We start from the raw sequence: 18,124 nt of genomic DNA, 5'->3' as shown, positions 1-18,124 counted from the left end.
TTTCCCCCTTCTCGACTGGACATGAGGCATTGAAAATGAAAAGTAAAAAAATACTGATTCACTAGCCATATGGAATTTGATTGTTATCTGATTGCTATGTGATTATCATCTGTTTTTTATTTGTTATTTATTGCTATAAGATTGCTAGTGATATAGATTATTATCTGATTTCTATTTGATTACTATTTGATACTAATTGCCGATTATATCGATTATTATCTGATTTTTACTTAACTTTTGATTGCTTGAACTTTAGTTCTTCTTGTCTTTTACTTTTATGCATTTTGTCATTTTAGCTCTATTTTTCACTTCCCATTTCTTCTATTTTTAATGTGACTGATATATACTATCGAAAGAGAATCAACAACATGATGATATATGTGATTAAAGAGACATGTTGCAGATCACAGATTCAACAACATTGAAATTTAAAATTTTAGACATTTAGGTCACGTGATATTGGATAATAAAACCTAAAGACACAATTTAATCAAATGACTGAATAGAAAACACACAACTAATTATCTTACAAAGGGAGACATATTTCGAAGATCTACAAAAATTGGTTGTGATGAAATAGAAAGAAAGGGAGATAGGAATTAGGGTTTATGAGGAAAAAGATGTAGAACCTTTTTAATTAAAACCAAATAGAGAACATATACCAGGTTTTAGGATGGATTTCCATCGGCACTTTCAATAAAGATAACAAGTCTAATTTTAATAGTTGATCCAACCACCATAGTTGGAATGCATCTTCTTCTTCTTATTCTCTGGTGGAGAAATTAAAGAGATTTTTATTTGGTAGTGTTGTAGGATTGAGCTTTGATTATATAATTTTGAATTTCACGAAGCAATCATTTGATTTACAAATCTACTCTTTTTTTCAGTGCCATTGTTCAGAGGAAATATTTTGACAAATGTCTTGATTCTTTCTAGACTTAGTCGAGACAATCTTGAAGCATACCGTCGATCTCTTCTTCTTTTTCACTAAAAGCCACAAGCGTCGATTTGGATATAGTGAAGAAAGCAAAGAAGCCATATAAAGGCAAGTTTGGAATAAATAATAAACACAAATTTACATTTAAAATTTTTGCCATATTTATGAAATCACCACCTTGAAATCACCACCTACGAAGTACTATTAATTGACATCCATAGCAATTTCCCTTTTATATTTTTCAAAATCAAAGTCAAAACATTACTTACCGGAATCTTCTTCTTCTTGAAAAAGGTTAGATATTTTTCATGACACTTTGGTGAAAAAAATGGGCAAAATGCTACACTTGCAAGTCCAATCATTTGGGTTCGTTAGCTCATAAAGTCGAGCATTTGACTGCCCCATCATCGCAATCCTCAATTCCTTTCAAAAAAATGTTCCAATCCCACATTTTCTTCCTCTTTTTCATCTTCCCACTTGCCCTTTTGATCCCCTCGGCTCTTGGGTTTCTTTCACAATCTGGGTTCAATGATTCCCTCCCATATCTATGGCCAATGCCGTCGGATTTCACTTTTGGAAACGCCACGCTCTCCGTTGACCCTCAGCTTTCTCTCGCCGCTGCTGGCAACGGCGGCAACTCTGAGATTCTTAAAGCGGCTTTTGATCGATACAGGGAAATCATATTCAAGCACGCTTCTGGGGTTTCTATGTTTGACAAGCTTTGGGGAAGACGGAGAACATTTGTTTATGATATCAGTGAATTGAAAATTGTGGTTCAATCAGATTCTGAGGAAGTGAGCTTGATGGGTGATTTTTTTTTTTCTTGAATTAAGTGATTTTTCTGAGCCCATAGTCGTGATTGTCATTTTCTTTTTCCAGCTTCAACTTGGTGTGGACGAGAGCTATACATTGTTTGTATCGAAGAAGGATGCTCAGTCGATTATTGGGGAAGCCACAATCGAGGTAGACTTCTAGATATCTGCAAGAATCGGACTCTTATTATGTTAGAATGAATTAAAAATGGTCACGAACATCTTGATCACTGGAGATTATAGTGAGTTACCAGTGAAATTGCGTTATGTTTTAGAAGAAAAATCACAAGATTTACGAGTTGCTAATAAATACTTAACTATATTCCAAATCCAATCTAATTGTATATGGGTTCCCCTGATTCTCATCCACGAATATTCTGATATTTCTGTTTTAGTTCCAAGTTTCAAATTCTTATCACATGAAATGGCTCATCTGCCATAACAAAGATTAGAGTTTGAATCCTCACCAAAAATGAAGAAGCCATAGTCATCTTAAGCTTCTATTTGTCTCCATGGGATTGCTTTGCCGATTATCTAACTTTAATGGTAAAGTCATCTTTATACTTGTTCATTGCTTCTAGTAATAAGTACCACATATCCAACCATTGCCACACTTCAATAAAAAAGAAAAATAATAGTTCACTTTATTGTTTATACTTCACATTTGAGTATGCTGGTATGTGTTATCCAATCATCTTTTGGCTTGATATTGAGCTTCTGGTTGTGCAGGCATCTACTGTTTATGGTGCATTGAGAGGGTTGGAGGTACTGAATATTTCCCTTTCACTACTGATTCATCTGCCAAAACAAAGCTTAGCAGTTAGTTATGTTTCAAAAGTTTTAGCTGAAGTGTTACATGACTGTCGCTCATCATTTACATCATCTCTTCCATTGTCTTCCCTCATGCTCTTTAATTCTATCTAATGCATACATACATGCTACTTGTAGCCCATTTTGTTTTAGGTCCTATAGTTCAGGAGAGTGCGAGGTCTTTCTCTGCATTTTTTGTGGCCTCATATCAGATGTTGCTTCCTAGAATTTCCCTTTTTAAACGTTAAGATACCTTGTGATTTGTGAAGGAATTTATAACTGTTGTAGGCATTGTTTGAATCATCTTAGATCCTTTTTCTTCTTGTGCTACATGTTGGAGTAGACATTCAGTCAACTTTGTACTTTCAACTATGAGACTAAGGATGTACAAATATATCAAGCTCCATGGTACATCAAAGACAATCCAAGATTCGCATTTCGTGGGCTTCTCATTGGTAAGCCTTTCAACGTAGCTAACGTAACAAACAATTTGCAATTTATTTATCATTTTTGGCCCCCGATGCATTACCTTGCAGATACTTCAAGGCACTTTCTACCAGTAGATGTAATGAAGAATATCATTGAATCGATGTCTTATGCTAAACTTGTGAGTAAATGGATGCATTCTCACTCTTTATGAACTCTTGCCAACCTTTAACCATCTTTATATCATTTTTGTTTCTTCCTTTAGGTTTTGATTGTTTTATACTAATCCTGAGAATTTTGTTCAGTAGAATGTTCTTCATTGGCACATAGTAGATGGGGAATCATTTCCTCTAGAAGTACCTTCATATCCAAATCTGTGGAGAGGAGCATATACAAAACACGAGCGTTATACCATTGAGGATGCTTATGAAATTGTCACGTAAGAGTTCTATAGCTGTTTGAACTCTCAGAATTTAATACAGTTTAGTGTTTTTATGTCTCTCTTTTAACTTCTATTCTACTACTTCCTTGATCATAAATTCATAAAGCATATTGCAGCTTTAATTGTCGACAACCGCACATTTTTTTGGGACCAAACTTCAGATTTTAGCAAAGAAGCAATATTTTATTTGATTATATGACTGTGTCCCTTGGCCTGTGGACCCTCCCCTATAAATTTTCTAATAGTTCTTTCAATCATGTAGGCCAGAATGATTATAAAAATTTGTAGATTTACTTCAGAGGAAGGGGAAGAATGAAATTTATTTTGTATACATGTACTAGATCAGGAAATTTATTTTGTATTTGCGTACTTGCATTACTTGACTGCCTATGAATCAATTTCTACAGCCTATACTGCTTATCTGCCAATAACTAACATTTTGTTTTTTGGTTCATGGCTTTTATTTTATTGTGAAGCTTCGCCAAAATGCGGGGTAAGCTTCATCTTCTAAAGCTCGTGTAGAATACTTGTCTTCTTAATGCATTTTCTCGAACTTAAAATCTCATTTAGCTGCGTGATATATAAGGAATTTTCCTGCAAATCGAATGACATCTTGCTGATTATCACCCAGGGTCTTGGGTTAATTTAATTTTCTTTTAATTTATTTTTTATTTTAATTTTAGGCATCAATGTTATGGCAGAGGTGGATGTCCCAGGACATGCTGAATCTTGGTAAAGTACTCCTTTTTATGATCACATTTGCTTTTCACTTTACCCCTCTTATTAAATTCATTATCTCATGGGAGCCAATAGCCAGCCTACACATAAGAAGGTTTTTTTTTCCTTTTCTTTTTTTTTTTTTTTTTTTTTTCTTTTTGAAGTTTCAGAATTCATTATCTTTTTAGATGAGAATGGTGAACGTTGTTTTGTGGTAGAGGATGCTAAAAAACTTGCGATGGGAGTGACATATATTTCATTAATTTGCATGTAGGGGGGTTGGATATCCAGATCTATGGCCTTCTCCGTCATGTAAAGAACCACTTGATGTTACAAAAAATTTTACTTTTGATTTGATTTCCGGTATATTGACAGGTTAGATCCCTCAAAAATCATTGCAACGATGTTACTTCTAGTTTATGAAAGATGATTTCACTTGTTACCTTTGTACCCTGAACTGTCCTCAAGTTTCATTTCAATTCATTGTCTTACAGATTTGAGAAAAATTTTCCCATTCGAGCTCTTCCACTTGGGTGGTGATGAAGTAAATACAAGTTAGTATATTTTCTGGCATCTTCGTTGTACCTTAGAATCTGCTATAGCTTCACCTTAATTGGCATAATTCCAACTTGAATGGGAAAAAGAAAATTCAGTTTACTCCTTACTCAAATTCAAAACCAAAGTAGATGAAAATGTTCTATCATCCATTTTTTACTTTCAAATAGTAGCGACCTCCACTTGCATTCTGTAACCTGACTAACAGACAACTGACAACGGTGATTATAGAATGGTTAAAAATTGATTTTGATGAGTAAGGATAGAAATGTTGACATTGTGAATATTTTTCTTATTACTTTTAAGAATAATGTGGATATTGGTGAATATTTCTAGAATAATCATGGAAATATTGGTGTTTAAATAAAATATTTGTGAAGGTTTAAAGTTCTCTTAAACAAAGAATTGCACGCACATAATACTATTTACATTTTAATAATGCGAGTGCAACTCATTTATGAGGAATACATAGGAATAGGCAGTGATTGTGTGCATTGACATCATAATCTACTGTAGACAATTGAGCGAAATTTAGTATATGTGTTCCATTTTTGTAGATTCTTTTTGATGAAACTAAGTTAGCATAATGAACTTTTTTTCAGAATGAGATATGGAAGACAAACAATTATGTTTCTTGGAAGGGAGTCTATATACGTCTTCCAAGCTTGAATTTACAAATTTAGTATTATATATAACATGACTACACTTCCACTAATCTCATGGGACAACCACTTGACCTGTTGTACTATGAGATTAGTTGAAGTGTATGCCAATTGGTCTAGCCACTCATAGATTTTTTAGAATAAATGTAGTCTTTTATATATTAGTTGCAATAAAAATAAACTTGTAAATTACATCTCACCAATTCCATTTCTTAAAAACGGAAGTGTGTAGGCAAGTATTCTTCTATTATTAGAGCAATCCTGATAGTTAAATCATATCTTGATTTCTGAACCTTTTTGACATACAAAAGTTAGACCTGCAGCCAGTTCGTTTTACATTTTTGGTTCGTCTTATTTGAATGAGTACAATATTTAAAACAATAAAATTGTTCAACTTTACACTAAGCTCTCTCAAAAGCTTCACAAATTAATTCTTCGACAAGCAATTATCATACTTGGCAGGTTGCTGGGAGACTATTCCGCACGTGAAACAGTGGTATGACTTCGTCTATATTGATTAATAAATGTACCATATTCTCTACTTTCAGGATAGTTGAGTCATATCATTACTTTGTGTGCTGCCTTTTGATATAATTCATACTTAATAGAGTAGATGAGAGGTTGATTATATACTTACTCGATTATTATTAGCAGTTTGAATAGGGCTGTTTCATATGGCTGTTACATTACAAAGGGAGCGTTTCAAACCAGTTTTTACATAAATCAAGGGAAAGAGTAGTTTAACGAGATCACGTGGTTGAAAAAATTTCTGTTTTTTGAAATTCTGCTGATCTATCTGGGTTTATTTAGTGAAGTCATGCCTCAAAAGTTGGCATCTAGCTGTGTACTTGTGGTATGTTGCTTGTTTATCCTAATTTTCTAATGCAGGCTTTTGGATCAGAACATGACTACTAAAGATGCATATGAATATTTCGTGCTTAGAGCTCAAGAAATTGCAATTTCTAAAAATTGGACCCCTGTAAATTGGTATGCGATTTTTGCTTCAGTTGCTCTTAGTTTTCGTTGCAGAGACATTATGTATTATGAATATTGAAAAACATCTATTCAGAATTAAAATGCAATATCTTATTTCTTGATTAACTTTTCAGACAATATTGTGCCAACCTTCTCTGCCATGTCCAATGGCAGAAGAAATGATTAATCCCCAGCCATTTGAATGGTTCTAATCTTTTCTTTTCAGGGAGGAACCATTCATTTCCTTTGAAAAAGGTTTGAATCCTAGGACGATAGTGCATAATTGGTACGTTCAACTGTTGTTTGAATCTTAGAATTATTCATGTTAAAGAAACTGGCATATCCTCTCTGTCCCTCTCTCCCCCGAGCTACGTCTCAATGTATTGCTATCTATAGGTTGCATGGTGATGTTTGTCCCAAGGCTGTTGCGGATGGTTTCAGATGCATTTTTAGTGATCAAGGCGTTTGGTATCTCGACCATTTAGATGTGCCGTGGGATCGTGCATACCATGCTGATCCCCTTAAAGGAATATCAGATCCTTCTCAACAAAAGCTTATTATTGGAGGAGAAGTTTGCATGTGGGGTGAGACTGCCGATGCATCAAACATCCAGCAAACGATATGGCCTCGAGCTGCTACAGCTGCAGGTATGTTTTGCTATACTATGCTATCAGTCAATGTTTAAGCTAGCTGGGGACCTTTAATTTCTTCTCCTAGAGCATCAAACTGACCCCATCTCCCTTGTTCCCTTCAGAGAGGCTATGGAGTAAGAATGAGACAGTCTCAGGAAATGTCACCTTGTCGGTACTACCGCGCTTGAGTTACTTCAGGTGCCTCCTGAACAGGCGCGGAGTTGAGGCTGCTCCAGTCAAGAACTTCTATGCTCGAAGACCTCCCACCGGTCCAGGATCATGTTATGACCAATAATAATATTCAGGTGATGAATCTTATGGTCTGTTTTAACTTTGTGTATCCAACATATCCTCCACTTGCCTGGAACAAAATTAGTGCTATTGCAGACCTCATCTTTTCTTGTCATCCATCCTTGTTTAACATTAACTGATCTGTTCAATTTGTTTGCTTGAAGACTTGAGCTTGTTCAGTTATTGCTTCTTGTTCACTCTCTTCCATTTTGTACTGTTTTTGACATTTGCTATCTTTGTCATATCTCGGGGCTGTTCCTAAAGTTTTATAGGACACTTACTAAAATTTGATTCATTTAAATCTTTTTGAACAACTTACATGAGGAAAATAAATGGTTAGAGAAACAAACTTTAAATATAGTAGTTTTAAAATTTTGCCCTTTATACAGGTTAAAACCTTCCTAAGTTTAAGGTATTATATGCTCTTGGTCCATAATTTTGAGTTAGTGTTAATTTAGTCCTCGAACTTTTGAAAGAAATACTTAAGTCTTTGAAGTTTCGAAAATAGTTCTAAATGATTCTTGTGTTAAATTGATCGTGATGATTAATAAGAAAGTGATGTGACAATATTGAGTTGACAATATTTATATATTTGATATTATCTATATATTATTTCACTTCTTCCTATAGTTTAAAATTTCAATCAAATTTTAGGCTTCGGCTCGAAATTTTGGTATGGGTGAATTTTGATTTTTTCCTTGGAAATTTTGATTTTTTTTAAGCAATTAGGCTCCATAGAAGGTTTTTAAGGTTTATAGACTTGTCTTGATTACATAAATTGTAGTCTCACACATCAATGTATAATTTCATCTCAAAATTGAATTGATGTAAGTTTTGTTTTTATCATCCAAAGCTTTCATTTTCAAGAAACCAAAATTGAGAAAAATAATAATATAATATTTATTTTTAATTCCATTCAAATCTTTTCCCATTGAATTTTATATCATTTCATCTCAAAATTGGATTGATGTAAGTTTTATTTTTTTACCATCCAAAACTTTCATTTCGAAGAAATTAAAATGGATAAAAATAATTTATATTTATTTTTAACTTCATTCAAACTCTTTTTCTTTGAATTTTCACATCATTTCATCCCAAAATTGAATTGATGTGAGTTTTGCTTCTTTTACCATCCAAAGTTTTCATTTCGAATAAAAAAGACTTGGAAAACTATGGTCATAAGTAATAGTAATACACAACAAAACTATGGTCAAGGTAACTATTCTTACTCAAATTATGATGATTCTTCAAGACTTGACCATAACAATTTCCAACCTAACTTTCCACCAAATAGTTATTATTCATCTGAAGGAGGAAGATCATCGACCAATGAGATTTATCCATCGGTAGAGTCTATTTGTTGGTCATACAAGTCCTATCATTTCCATTTAAGTAACTATCTTCAACATTTTCAATATAGGATGACTTGGGAGTAATACTGTAGTTTCTACCAGAATTATCGATTTTGGATTAGATACTCCAAGGTCATTTTTTTGGTATTAGACAGGTAAGTTTTTATAATAAATAATTTACAATTATTTTGTATGCAAACATTTCGTATCTTTTAAATTTGCAACTAATTGTCAATATTTGATATTATTTTGTAATTATTTTTCCATTTCTCTTTTAAATTTTTGCTCTCACATCTACATTTACATAGATATTTACACTATACCTCTAAATATTATCTTACATTATAGAAATGATGATTAAAAATGGTCAATATAATCTAATTAGGTCACAATCAAAGTTTCATTAATTAATTAAAACAAATTTCATCAATTTCCATAAAGTTTCTCAAAATTACCATAGATATATATCAATATTTCTATCGATAAATAAAGACCTCGATATTTCCATCGACATCAATATTTCGAACCTTCCTTCTTCCTTCTATTTCTCCCTCACCCTTCTTTCTTCCTTTCTCCTCCTCCCTCCCTCTTTTCTATTAGATGTAGTGTTCTGTTACAAGGTAGATCTAATATGTTCTCTATCGTCAGGACGGTGTCGTTTTCACTCACTACTAAGAGGAACACACAAATTTCAGAGAATGAACCAAAGACGAAAACGTGTGGCAGACAATGGCGTGGTCCAGAGAGTCGGACGACAAGCATTGATGTTGGTAGCAAAACTATTGAACAAAAAGGGGAAGACATCGTGAAGGTTGAACATAAAGAGAGAAAAGATTGAGAACAAGGAAACAATGTATTTAACCAACGCATCATATTTTCAATAGTCAACTAAGATTCAAAGGAGTTTAACAACTATTTAGAACCTTATCGACCAAATAGTTCGTTAGTGTTACGAAATCGACAAACAAAAAATGTAGAAAATGTAAAACAATAGAAAGTTGATATACATATTTACGTGGTTCATTAATAGTGTGTTAGCTACGTCCACGAGACAGGGAGAGAACTATTTTAGAGAAAATGTTATAGAATATAGAATGAATGGTGCCTCGAGAGTCGCATTTCTCTAAACCTTAGGATCATTAATGTAAATTATATAAAAATGACAAACACATAAATAGTCATTCTAAGTGCAAGATAATTCAAGGCACTCTAATAGTTGGGACTAAATGTTTTAGTGTTGGACAAATATGAATAATTTTGTAAGATTAGTTATGGTACACGTGAAGTTCACTCGCATCTAAATTAAAATGTGAATTCGGAATGATGTTGGAATAGATTTGACATTATTTATTGGGTTTGCTTTGTTGTAGTTGGCACATCAACATCAATGTCATACCATAACCTTAATGTTAGCTGGACATTTTGCTGACTAAATTTGAAAATTGGTCTTTCCATAGTCCTACAAGAGAAGTTACCCTTTTTCCCACTGCAGAAAGAAATTATTGGTTCAATCCAAATCATGTTACTTGAACTTGAAGGAACCCACTACAAAAACTCACTAGTCATCCCCACAAAAAAAGTAGGTACACTTATTTAAACCAATTCACACGGCTCTCTTTACTATTTTTTTTTAACTCTAATTGTTTGTTTGTTTTAAATGTCAATTTTTGTATTGAGTGACATTGTCTATTATGTTAGAAGCGTGTGATGGATGTTACAAATAAATAATGTGAGAGGTAACAAAGTTACTTTTATTTGAAAGACTCTTCAAATTTGTTCGTGCTTTTATTTGAATTCTCTTTGTGTATTTTAATTCTTCACGCACTTACTTACTTAGACAATATAAATATAAATTATATTTATAAGATTGTTATGGACAAATATAGATCCATAACTTCTCCCATACAATAATTAAAGTTCTATACTTAATTCATGAACGTATATCTAACTCTCTCCAATAAATTTATCAACTCTTATCAATTAATATGCTCAACTCTCAAATGTCTCCATTCACGTGTATCACTTATTTGAATAAAAACATGCATTAACTTTCAACATAGTGTTGCCATGAAGGATTTTGATCATGAAATATAGTAAAGGGTTATTTAAGTAGTGATTAGTTAGCTTTGGATTCGAGTGACCGTTCACCCTTAACCACAATTCATGTATTGATTGCAAATTGGACTTACCATTATCAATAATTGATCTACTCGAGTTTTAGATATCTTACTTGCTATTTTTGTATCGTTGATATCGCTTGATAGACATATTCTTAGTTAGAAGTTTCATTGTGGTCTTTTTCTTTTTGTTAAAGCTTACTAGACATTCGACAACCAAAGCATAACTAAATTACCAACATGAGCGTAGATTCATATAAGTGAGTTTATTATAAATATGTTTTATATTAAATGCCATGTATGATTGACAGAAAATACATCTATAGGTTATATTGTATTTGATACAATATGTAACTATAGATTATGTGTTATATGAGATATAACATATAGTTTATATACATATAATAAGGTTGTTATTGAAGGAACTCTTATTCAAGAGTACCTACGAGCGAAAGTGGATCTTTCCAATTCATTGTGACAAAATTACCACATATACATTCAAAACATACTAATATGTATTCGTAATGCTAAAGAGATCAAGAGATCATACCAGATGAAGATGACTTCTTCATAGCGAGTCTATAACCCAACCGTCTACCTCGAACAATCACCACTTGGACAGAAGGAAATGGAGAAGACACCACCACTCAGAGCCCTCATTATTCTTGGAGTGAGAATCCAAAGTGTGGGCTTTGTTCGGATTTGATAGAGGGAAGGAGGAAGAGAGACCGTACACAACGATCAAGCAAGTGGGAGATGAGGTCGTCTACCGCATAGACAAGATGCTTGATCGTTTAGGTGAAGTATACGATCGTGTAGGAAAAAGAAAGCGATCGTCTAAACGATCGTGTAGGAAAAGGTAAGCGATCATAGAAATGATCGTGTAGGAAAAGGGTGAGCGATCGTCCAAACGATTGCGTAGGAAAAACTAAGCGATCGTCTATACGACCGTTTAGTAAATATCAGAAGCTAAACGATAGTTTAGTTAATAGCGCGCGAAGGTATAATCGGTAAGCGATCGCTCAGCAATGTCGTATATGTAAGCAATCGTGCAGTCACTATCGTATAGACACTGATTTTCTAAACGATGACACTCTTTTTAACACAATGTCCGCGACTTTGTTCTCAATACATCGTTAGCTATTTATAATGCACTCATCCGTTATTTAGAACAGAAGAGACGTCGTCCCATTTCCTTTATAATCGTCTAATGAATGTGATCTTATCATATTCATAACATATAAAATAAATCATGTATTAATTATAATATTTTCCTCTACTAGATATAAATCATATTTATATCCAATTTTCTCCAAATTAATGTATCTCATACATAATATTAATTATATCATATTTAATTAACTCGTTCAATTATATCATATATAATCGAACTTCTTCTGTCAATTTGAACATTTCACCCAAAAACTGATTCTCAACTTGTATCCAAGCTACCAAGGGGACCTTATGGACCTATGGCTCGAAGCTCCAAGTGAATAGTTGATTAAACTCTTTAGTCACAATATCCACAATCTGTTAACTGCCAGACATTCCACTAAAGACTGACAGTTGAACTCTTCTTGCCATAGATATATTTATATATCCATTGGATATAACCAATCATCAGTACGATGACCCTTCACAGATGCTCGTAATTACAGCAGACCAATTTACCGTTTTGCCCCTATAATTACATCTTCCTCCTCAAGTACCACTGATCCCTCTAATGAACAATACAACATAGTCCTACTATGTGTGAACACCTCTCGAGCCATGAGAAGGTGCGCGGTGCCACATTGTTCAAGCCTCAGGATCAGCCCTTAAGAGACTAATCTATCTACTTACCCCTACTTTGGGGAAGGAGTGAACTCCATCTTGTGAAACTGAGTTCCCAGCTCCCAAATCAGACAAATCCCAAAATGGTAGGTTTGAGTCGGCGTTCTGGCTACTCGCACCTATGCAAATCAAAGGACCGCCCTCAATGGCAGGAGTTTGTGAAAATTGTCAAATCATTCATACACTGACGAGCAATCACATCAAACCATGGAATTTCAAGCGAGAGCGAGAGCGTTTAATCAGACGAGAGCGAGATTTACCTTGTGAGGCTGGTATAAGGGCAATTTACGTAATTTGGTATGGCAATGATGTCAGCAGAGGGTCAATTGACATTATTTTTTAAAAATGGGTCATTTGACATTTTAGACCCAAAAATTGGGTCATCCGTACAAATTTCCCATAACTCTCAAAACATATTTTCTCTCTCAAGTTCTCTGAAACCCTCTCTCAAACCTTTCTTAGTTTTTTTGTTCTTCAATGGCGATTTTGTATATACTTTGTTGATTACAAACATGTAGGTAATGAAGACGAAAGAGGAGAAGAAGAGAAACAAGAAGACGTATGTGGTTGAGTCTATGGAGAACCTACATCCACGAGAAAGGAGGAAGAAGTTTTATTGAAGAGTTTTCGTACAAATGAGTCTCTATTTACAAATCTATTGTTTTACAAAATTTTCTTCACTCTAAAAAATAAAAATGTAGAGCTACTTATATATTAGAGGTGCTGATACATTTCAGTTGAGAGACTATTGTAGAATTAAAAAAACTAGTCGTTGAGATCATTTTGTTTCATTGAGGATGAAAAAGGGTAGGAATCGACTCAATCTTTGGAGGATTAAGAATGTCTTCCATCCTATAGACCTGTTCAGAGCATTCTTTTTATGAAATTATTTTGATATTGGATACTTTTTATTTCTTTGTTGGTAGGAGCTTTATGCTCTTCGGAATCTTTAATTAGTTGAAATGGTTTTGCAACCACTTTTCATTATAAAAACTTTTGAACTCGACGTCTTCCATAGGCGGGAAGTCGGTTTTTATTTCTCCTCTTTGTACCGTTTTCCAGGTTTCCTTTTGCCGGAGAGTACAAAGATGGTCGGACTCTTTCTTTTGATTAAACCATCTAAAGAAGGATATATGTTCTTGAAGTACTTCAAGATTTTCGCAGTATTCTTCTTTGAACCTTTTGCACTCTTCTTCGTTGTAGTTTTTGAAGAAGGCTATTCTGTCTTTTTTATTTTCTTTCCACATGAACTCCTTTTGTAGGGCTTCTTTATTAAGCTCAAATTATGATATTATGACGCTAAGTTGTCCTCTAAAGGCGGAACTTACATCCATATCAGTTTGAGTAGGGGAAGGTTGGCGCTCTTCCTCAAATTGAAGATTGGCAATACCATTTTCTAATCTTACATACTTGACTCTAAGAGAGTTAGTCCTAAGATCAGGATATGGTTCTGTCCGAATACCGGAGTTACTCAGCCTTGAACTCATAAATTATTTTAAACTTATATGTTACGAAATCAACAATTAAAGAACACAAAAAAGAACGTAGAGATAGAGAAGATCGACATATAATTCACTAACGGTATGTTACCTATGTCTAGGAAAACAGTATTATTAGAGAGAGTGTTTTCAGAAAATTACATCAAAAGACGCTTCTAGGGTTAGAGAGTTTACTATTCTAAACCTTAGGTCATAATCGTAAATAACTACAAATAAATAAATATGCTAAATAACTACCGCGAGACCCATACTTGATTGTTTGAAGCGTCAACAAACAAATTTAAGGCATTTCAACATTATATTTTCTTTGATGATAAGAAACTTGGGTAGGTTCTTTTCAAATTTGATTTCGACTCTCCGATCAGGATGTTTGATATATGGGAAAGTTCTCTTTCTTTCTTCTCAGGGACAAAAGCATTTTCTAAAATCCATTGGGGATTTTTTGTGACTTCATTCCATGAAAGCATTTTTGGAATACTTACAGAAGGTTTGTTTAAATTTGTTTCAATCATCATTGTATGTCCTCTAGGAGAGGCAGTAATCAAAGCTTTTGAATGCACAGAAGAAGTCAAAATTTTGTAAGTAACTTTGTAAATGGTTGACAGTCTTTTAACTCCTTCTAAATTTAGTCCTTGTCCGGTAAGATCAAGGCTCAAAGTTTTGAGAATATAAGCTCTCTCGCATCTTACGACCAGGACCACGAACTAGACATCAATCTCGTAACGTAAGAAGAATAGGGTTTCTTTGAAGAATTAATCTTTGGGACAAGAAGATGTTTGCTGATAAATATAGAAAGAAAGAATGAGATCTAATTATATCTCACAATCTCTTCTCTCCCAAATTTTTTTTTTGAAATCAATTGATAAGAAGATATAGAAGAGAATTGAAATTTTATTGATTGAGTTAGGGCTCTAATACCATCCAAGGTACTTTTTATACCTTTTTTAGGTTTAAGTGTATTTTTGGAACTTTTGAAATTCGGGGATGTTTTGATGCAGAACACGAACAATTTCATCTAAAAAGTATTTTTGAACTCATTTGGAAGTTTAAGGATATTTTTGAAATTTTTGAAATTTCAAAGGTATTTTAACACAACGAACAAAGTTTAGATGTATTTTATATAATTTAGTCTATATTAAATGTTGTTCAAGAAAGAAGAAAAAAGAACTTACTGGACCTTCTTATATAGAGACGAGAAATAACATAACACGTTTCTTATTTGAAGTGATAAAATAGTTCAAATATTATGAATTTGAGTTGAGTTTTAAGGTATTGTTTTTGGTCGAAAAGGTAATTAAGTAGAACTTATCCCATTTTATATTAAATTTACTTACTTCTCATTTATGGAAATTAAATTTGAGGAGACCTAATTAAATGATAGAAGCAACAAGAAACTTGTAAAAGTATATAGACTTAGAGATGCTTCTGTTTTTATTTATCTATTTTTTTGTATGTAGTTATTAAAATGCTACATCCCCATTTTTCCTCCAATGTGTAGTACAGTTGGGTTTAAGGGGAAAAAAAGTGCCAAAATTTTAGAAGTGATAATTACATATATGAAAATGAAAAATTCTAACAAGAAACCTTTGGCTTGGCCCTACCCATTTTCAATAAACTAAAAAGAAAAGTGGTGGTTTTGATTAATCTTCTCATCATGATGGTTAAGTCTAGTTTTCTCTTTCTAGCATTATTAGGGATGAAAATTTGTCATGCAATTGACAAAATATGTATCAATCAAATGGAATAAAAGATAACCAAGTTGATTTGCTTTTGTTTCACTTTCATTTTCCCAATTTTTTCTTCCCAAACCCCATCTTGTAATTTGATAAAAGTTTATTGGTCACTTTGAAATTAATCTTCTTATGGTCATCAAGAAAGTGGAGACTTTCCAACCCAATATAGCTTAAAAGAAGAAAAATGTGAACAAAAAATTCAAGTTGTGGAAAATATTATTTTAAAAGAGATATGTATGTTTTAGAATATGAATGCACAAAATACAAAGAGAATGGTTGAAGAAAGGAGTAAGAACAACCAATGATTGAATAAAGCCAAAGACAACAATCTCACCAAAAAAGAAGGAAAAAAAAAAGATGACATGATTTTGTGGTAGTAATAGAGCCATAGCTTTAAATTCAAAAAGGAAATAAAAACAATTTGGTTTGCATCATCAATATATTGCCTTGATTAATTAGATACTAGTGTTCAATTTTCTTTTTTGACTAAAGATATGGTTTTGTCTCTAAGGTATATATCCATTTTTAATGAGTTGAATTATGAATTTATTTCCTAAAATTTTAAGTTTGTTGATTTGAAAGTTTTATGAACTTTAGAATTGAAATAGATCCTTGAACATTTAACTTTGTGTTTGATAAGCCTATAAAATATAAAAATTTCTAATAGGTCTTTGACATGTTCAAAATTTTAAAAATTAACTAATTTATCAACTATAGTATTGAATTTTATGTTTAATAGGACTTTAAACATTCAACGATAGCAAAATTTTTTGGGGTCATTTTTAAATATAGAAAAATAAAATAAAATATTTACAAAATGTAGCAAAATTTTAAAACTATCAATGATAGCAAAATTTTTGTTGGGTCATGTTAGTTTATCAGTGTCTATTATTGATAGTTCTAACATTTTACTATATCTTGTAAATATTTTCAATAATTTTACCATTTAAAATATTTTTTTTAATAAAAAAAAAGTAAATTTGAACCGTCCACCTTGAAAAAAAAATACATGCCAATTTACTACATAAATTTCTTCTTAACTAAGCAAAAACAATACAACAAAGAAAAATTGGTCCAAGAGCACTTAAATGAGAGTAATTGCAATTTACTAATTTCAATGGGTAGAACAAGTTTTAAATTTCTGCTCCAAAGCATCAAATATCAATCAACTATTTGAGCTCAAGTTGTTGTTTGAAAATTGTGTCTAAAAGTAATTCATTTTCTTTTATTTAAAAATTGTTTTATAAAAAGAGCAATTTTTAAGACAAAACCATGATCTTGAAAATAAACTATATTAAAATAAACACATCTAGACAAATCTAAGGTTTTAAATTAGTTTCTAAGTAGACATTTTATCAATGTCCTAGGACAACTTTTGTAGAAAAGAGGAGAACAAAAAATTTCATTCTTAGATATAAGAAGAGAATAAAATTTTGAAACGTTTTCTTAATTAGAACAATGTAAAGTGAAAATTCAAGTATGCGATTTAAACAATTGAGACGAGATCTGATGACAATAAGTCCATTAATTAAATAACAAAAAAGAGATTACATCTTTATAGGAAAATTATATTATAATATAGGATTGACAATGTACAACCTAGTGAAAAAAATGAAATATTTCTAACCATTGAATATAATGCTCGGATGACAAAAGAAAAAAGATGAAGGTTATGTAATTTTTGTAAGTTCTCTAATTACAACGGTCGAAGTTTATATCATTCATAAGATTGGAAGATAAAGTGATTTATTTACGCATTTTCATAATTTAATTTGCTATTAATAAATAGAAGGAGAATTGTTTTAAATGGAAAAATTGTTGAAAATATTTTTAAATATAATAAAATATTACTGATAAATAGTGATAGACATGTATAAGTATTGGTGATAGAAATTCATGTTGTTTATTAATGTCTATTACGGATAGATAGTAACATTTTATTATATTTGCAAATAAGTTGACTCATTTTTCTATATTTGAAGAGGACTCTAAATAAAACTAAAAGTTTATATTAGAAATTTTACCTTTTTTTCTAGTTATCATTCAAATGCAAAAGTTTAACTATATTCATTTCTTGCTCATTCCAAACAATATATTACATTTAAAACCATTTCTCAAATTAAGTCAAAGAATTTTAAATAATTGCATGGACAACTCTCCAAGCTTCAAAGGAAGAGTAAATAAAGTTTAAGAGACAATTTCATTAACCATCCAACAAGAATAATGCCTCTTAAAAATGACATTTTCAACGAGCTACACTTCTAAAAATAAAAAAGTGAAATTTGCCTATAAAGAAATTGTTTTAGTTCAATAATAGTAGGATGTAGATCA

The 18,124-nt window shown here is 32.2% G+C and overlaps 1 protein-coding gene across 3 annotated transcripts; it reads left to right on the top strand.

Moving 5' to 3' along the window:
* The first annotated feature begins 1,171 nt into the window (after positions 1-1,171).
* HEXO1 (beta-hexosaminidase 1) lies at positions 1,172-9,638 on the top strand. 3 transcript variants are annotated; one of them, XR_005482768.2, is made up of 17 exons: positions 1,172-1,731; positions 1,817-1,900; positions 2,479-2,514; positions 2,903-3,014; positions 3,096-3,166; positions 3,294-3,424; positions 3,904-3,920; positions 4,111-4,159; positions 4,419-4,519; positions 4,639-4,698; positions 5,824-5,857; positions 6,250-6,348; positions 6,563-6,622; positions 6,733-6,983; positions 7,091-7,273; positions 8,680-8,766; positions 9,260-9,638. XR_005482768.2 is itself a non-coding variant. In XM_039036046.2 (16 exons), the coding sequence occupies exons 1-15, from the start codon at positions 1,372-1,374 to the stop codon at positions 7,261-7,263; spliced, it is 1,638 nt and encodes a 545-aa protein (XP_038891974.1). In that variant the 5' UTR covers positions 1,172-1,371; the 3' UTR covers positions 7,264-7,273; positions 9,260-9,638. The 3 variants fall into 3 exon arrangements, 2 of the variants coding, with proteins under 2 accessions (XP_038891974.1, XP_038891973.1); XM_039036046.2 differs by lacking the exon at positions 8,680-8,766; XM_039036045.2 differs by lacking the exons at positions 8,680-8,766; positions 9,260-9,638 and having other exon boundaries at positions 7,091-7,442.
* The last annotated feature ends 8,486 nt before the right edge of the window (positions 9,639-18,124 follow it).

The sequence above is a fragment of the Benincasa hispida genome, chromosome 7, assembly GCF_027475165.1.
Source record: "Benincasa hispida cultivar pf3 chromosome 7, pf3_genome.v1.1, whole genome shotgun sequence".
Lineage (NCBI taxonomy): Eukaryota > Viridiplantae > Streptophyta > Magnoliopsida > Cucurbitales > Cucurbitaceae > Benincasa > Benincasa hispida.
Note: the sequence above shows the minus strand (reverse complement) of the source record. Positions and strands in the feature narration are given on the sequence as shown.

What these genes read in the sequence shown, in the direction of transcription:
- HEXO1 (XM_039036046.2), top strand. Translation starts at nt 1,372, where the DNA reads ATGTTCCAATCCCACATTTTCTTCCTCTTTTTCATCTTCCCACTTGCC. An exon ending in GATTTCCGGTATATTGACAG is followed by an intron (nt 4,520 to 4,638) that starts GTTAGATCCCTC and finishes ATTGTCTTACAG; the next exon opens with ATTTGAGAAAAATTTTCCCA. An exon ending in ATTCCGCACGTGAAACAGTG is followed by an intron (nt 5,858 to 6,249) that starts GTATGACTTCGT and finishes TTTCTAATGCAG; the next exon opens with GCTTTTGGATCAGAACATGA.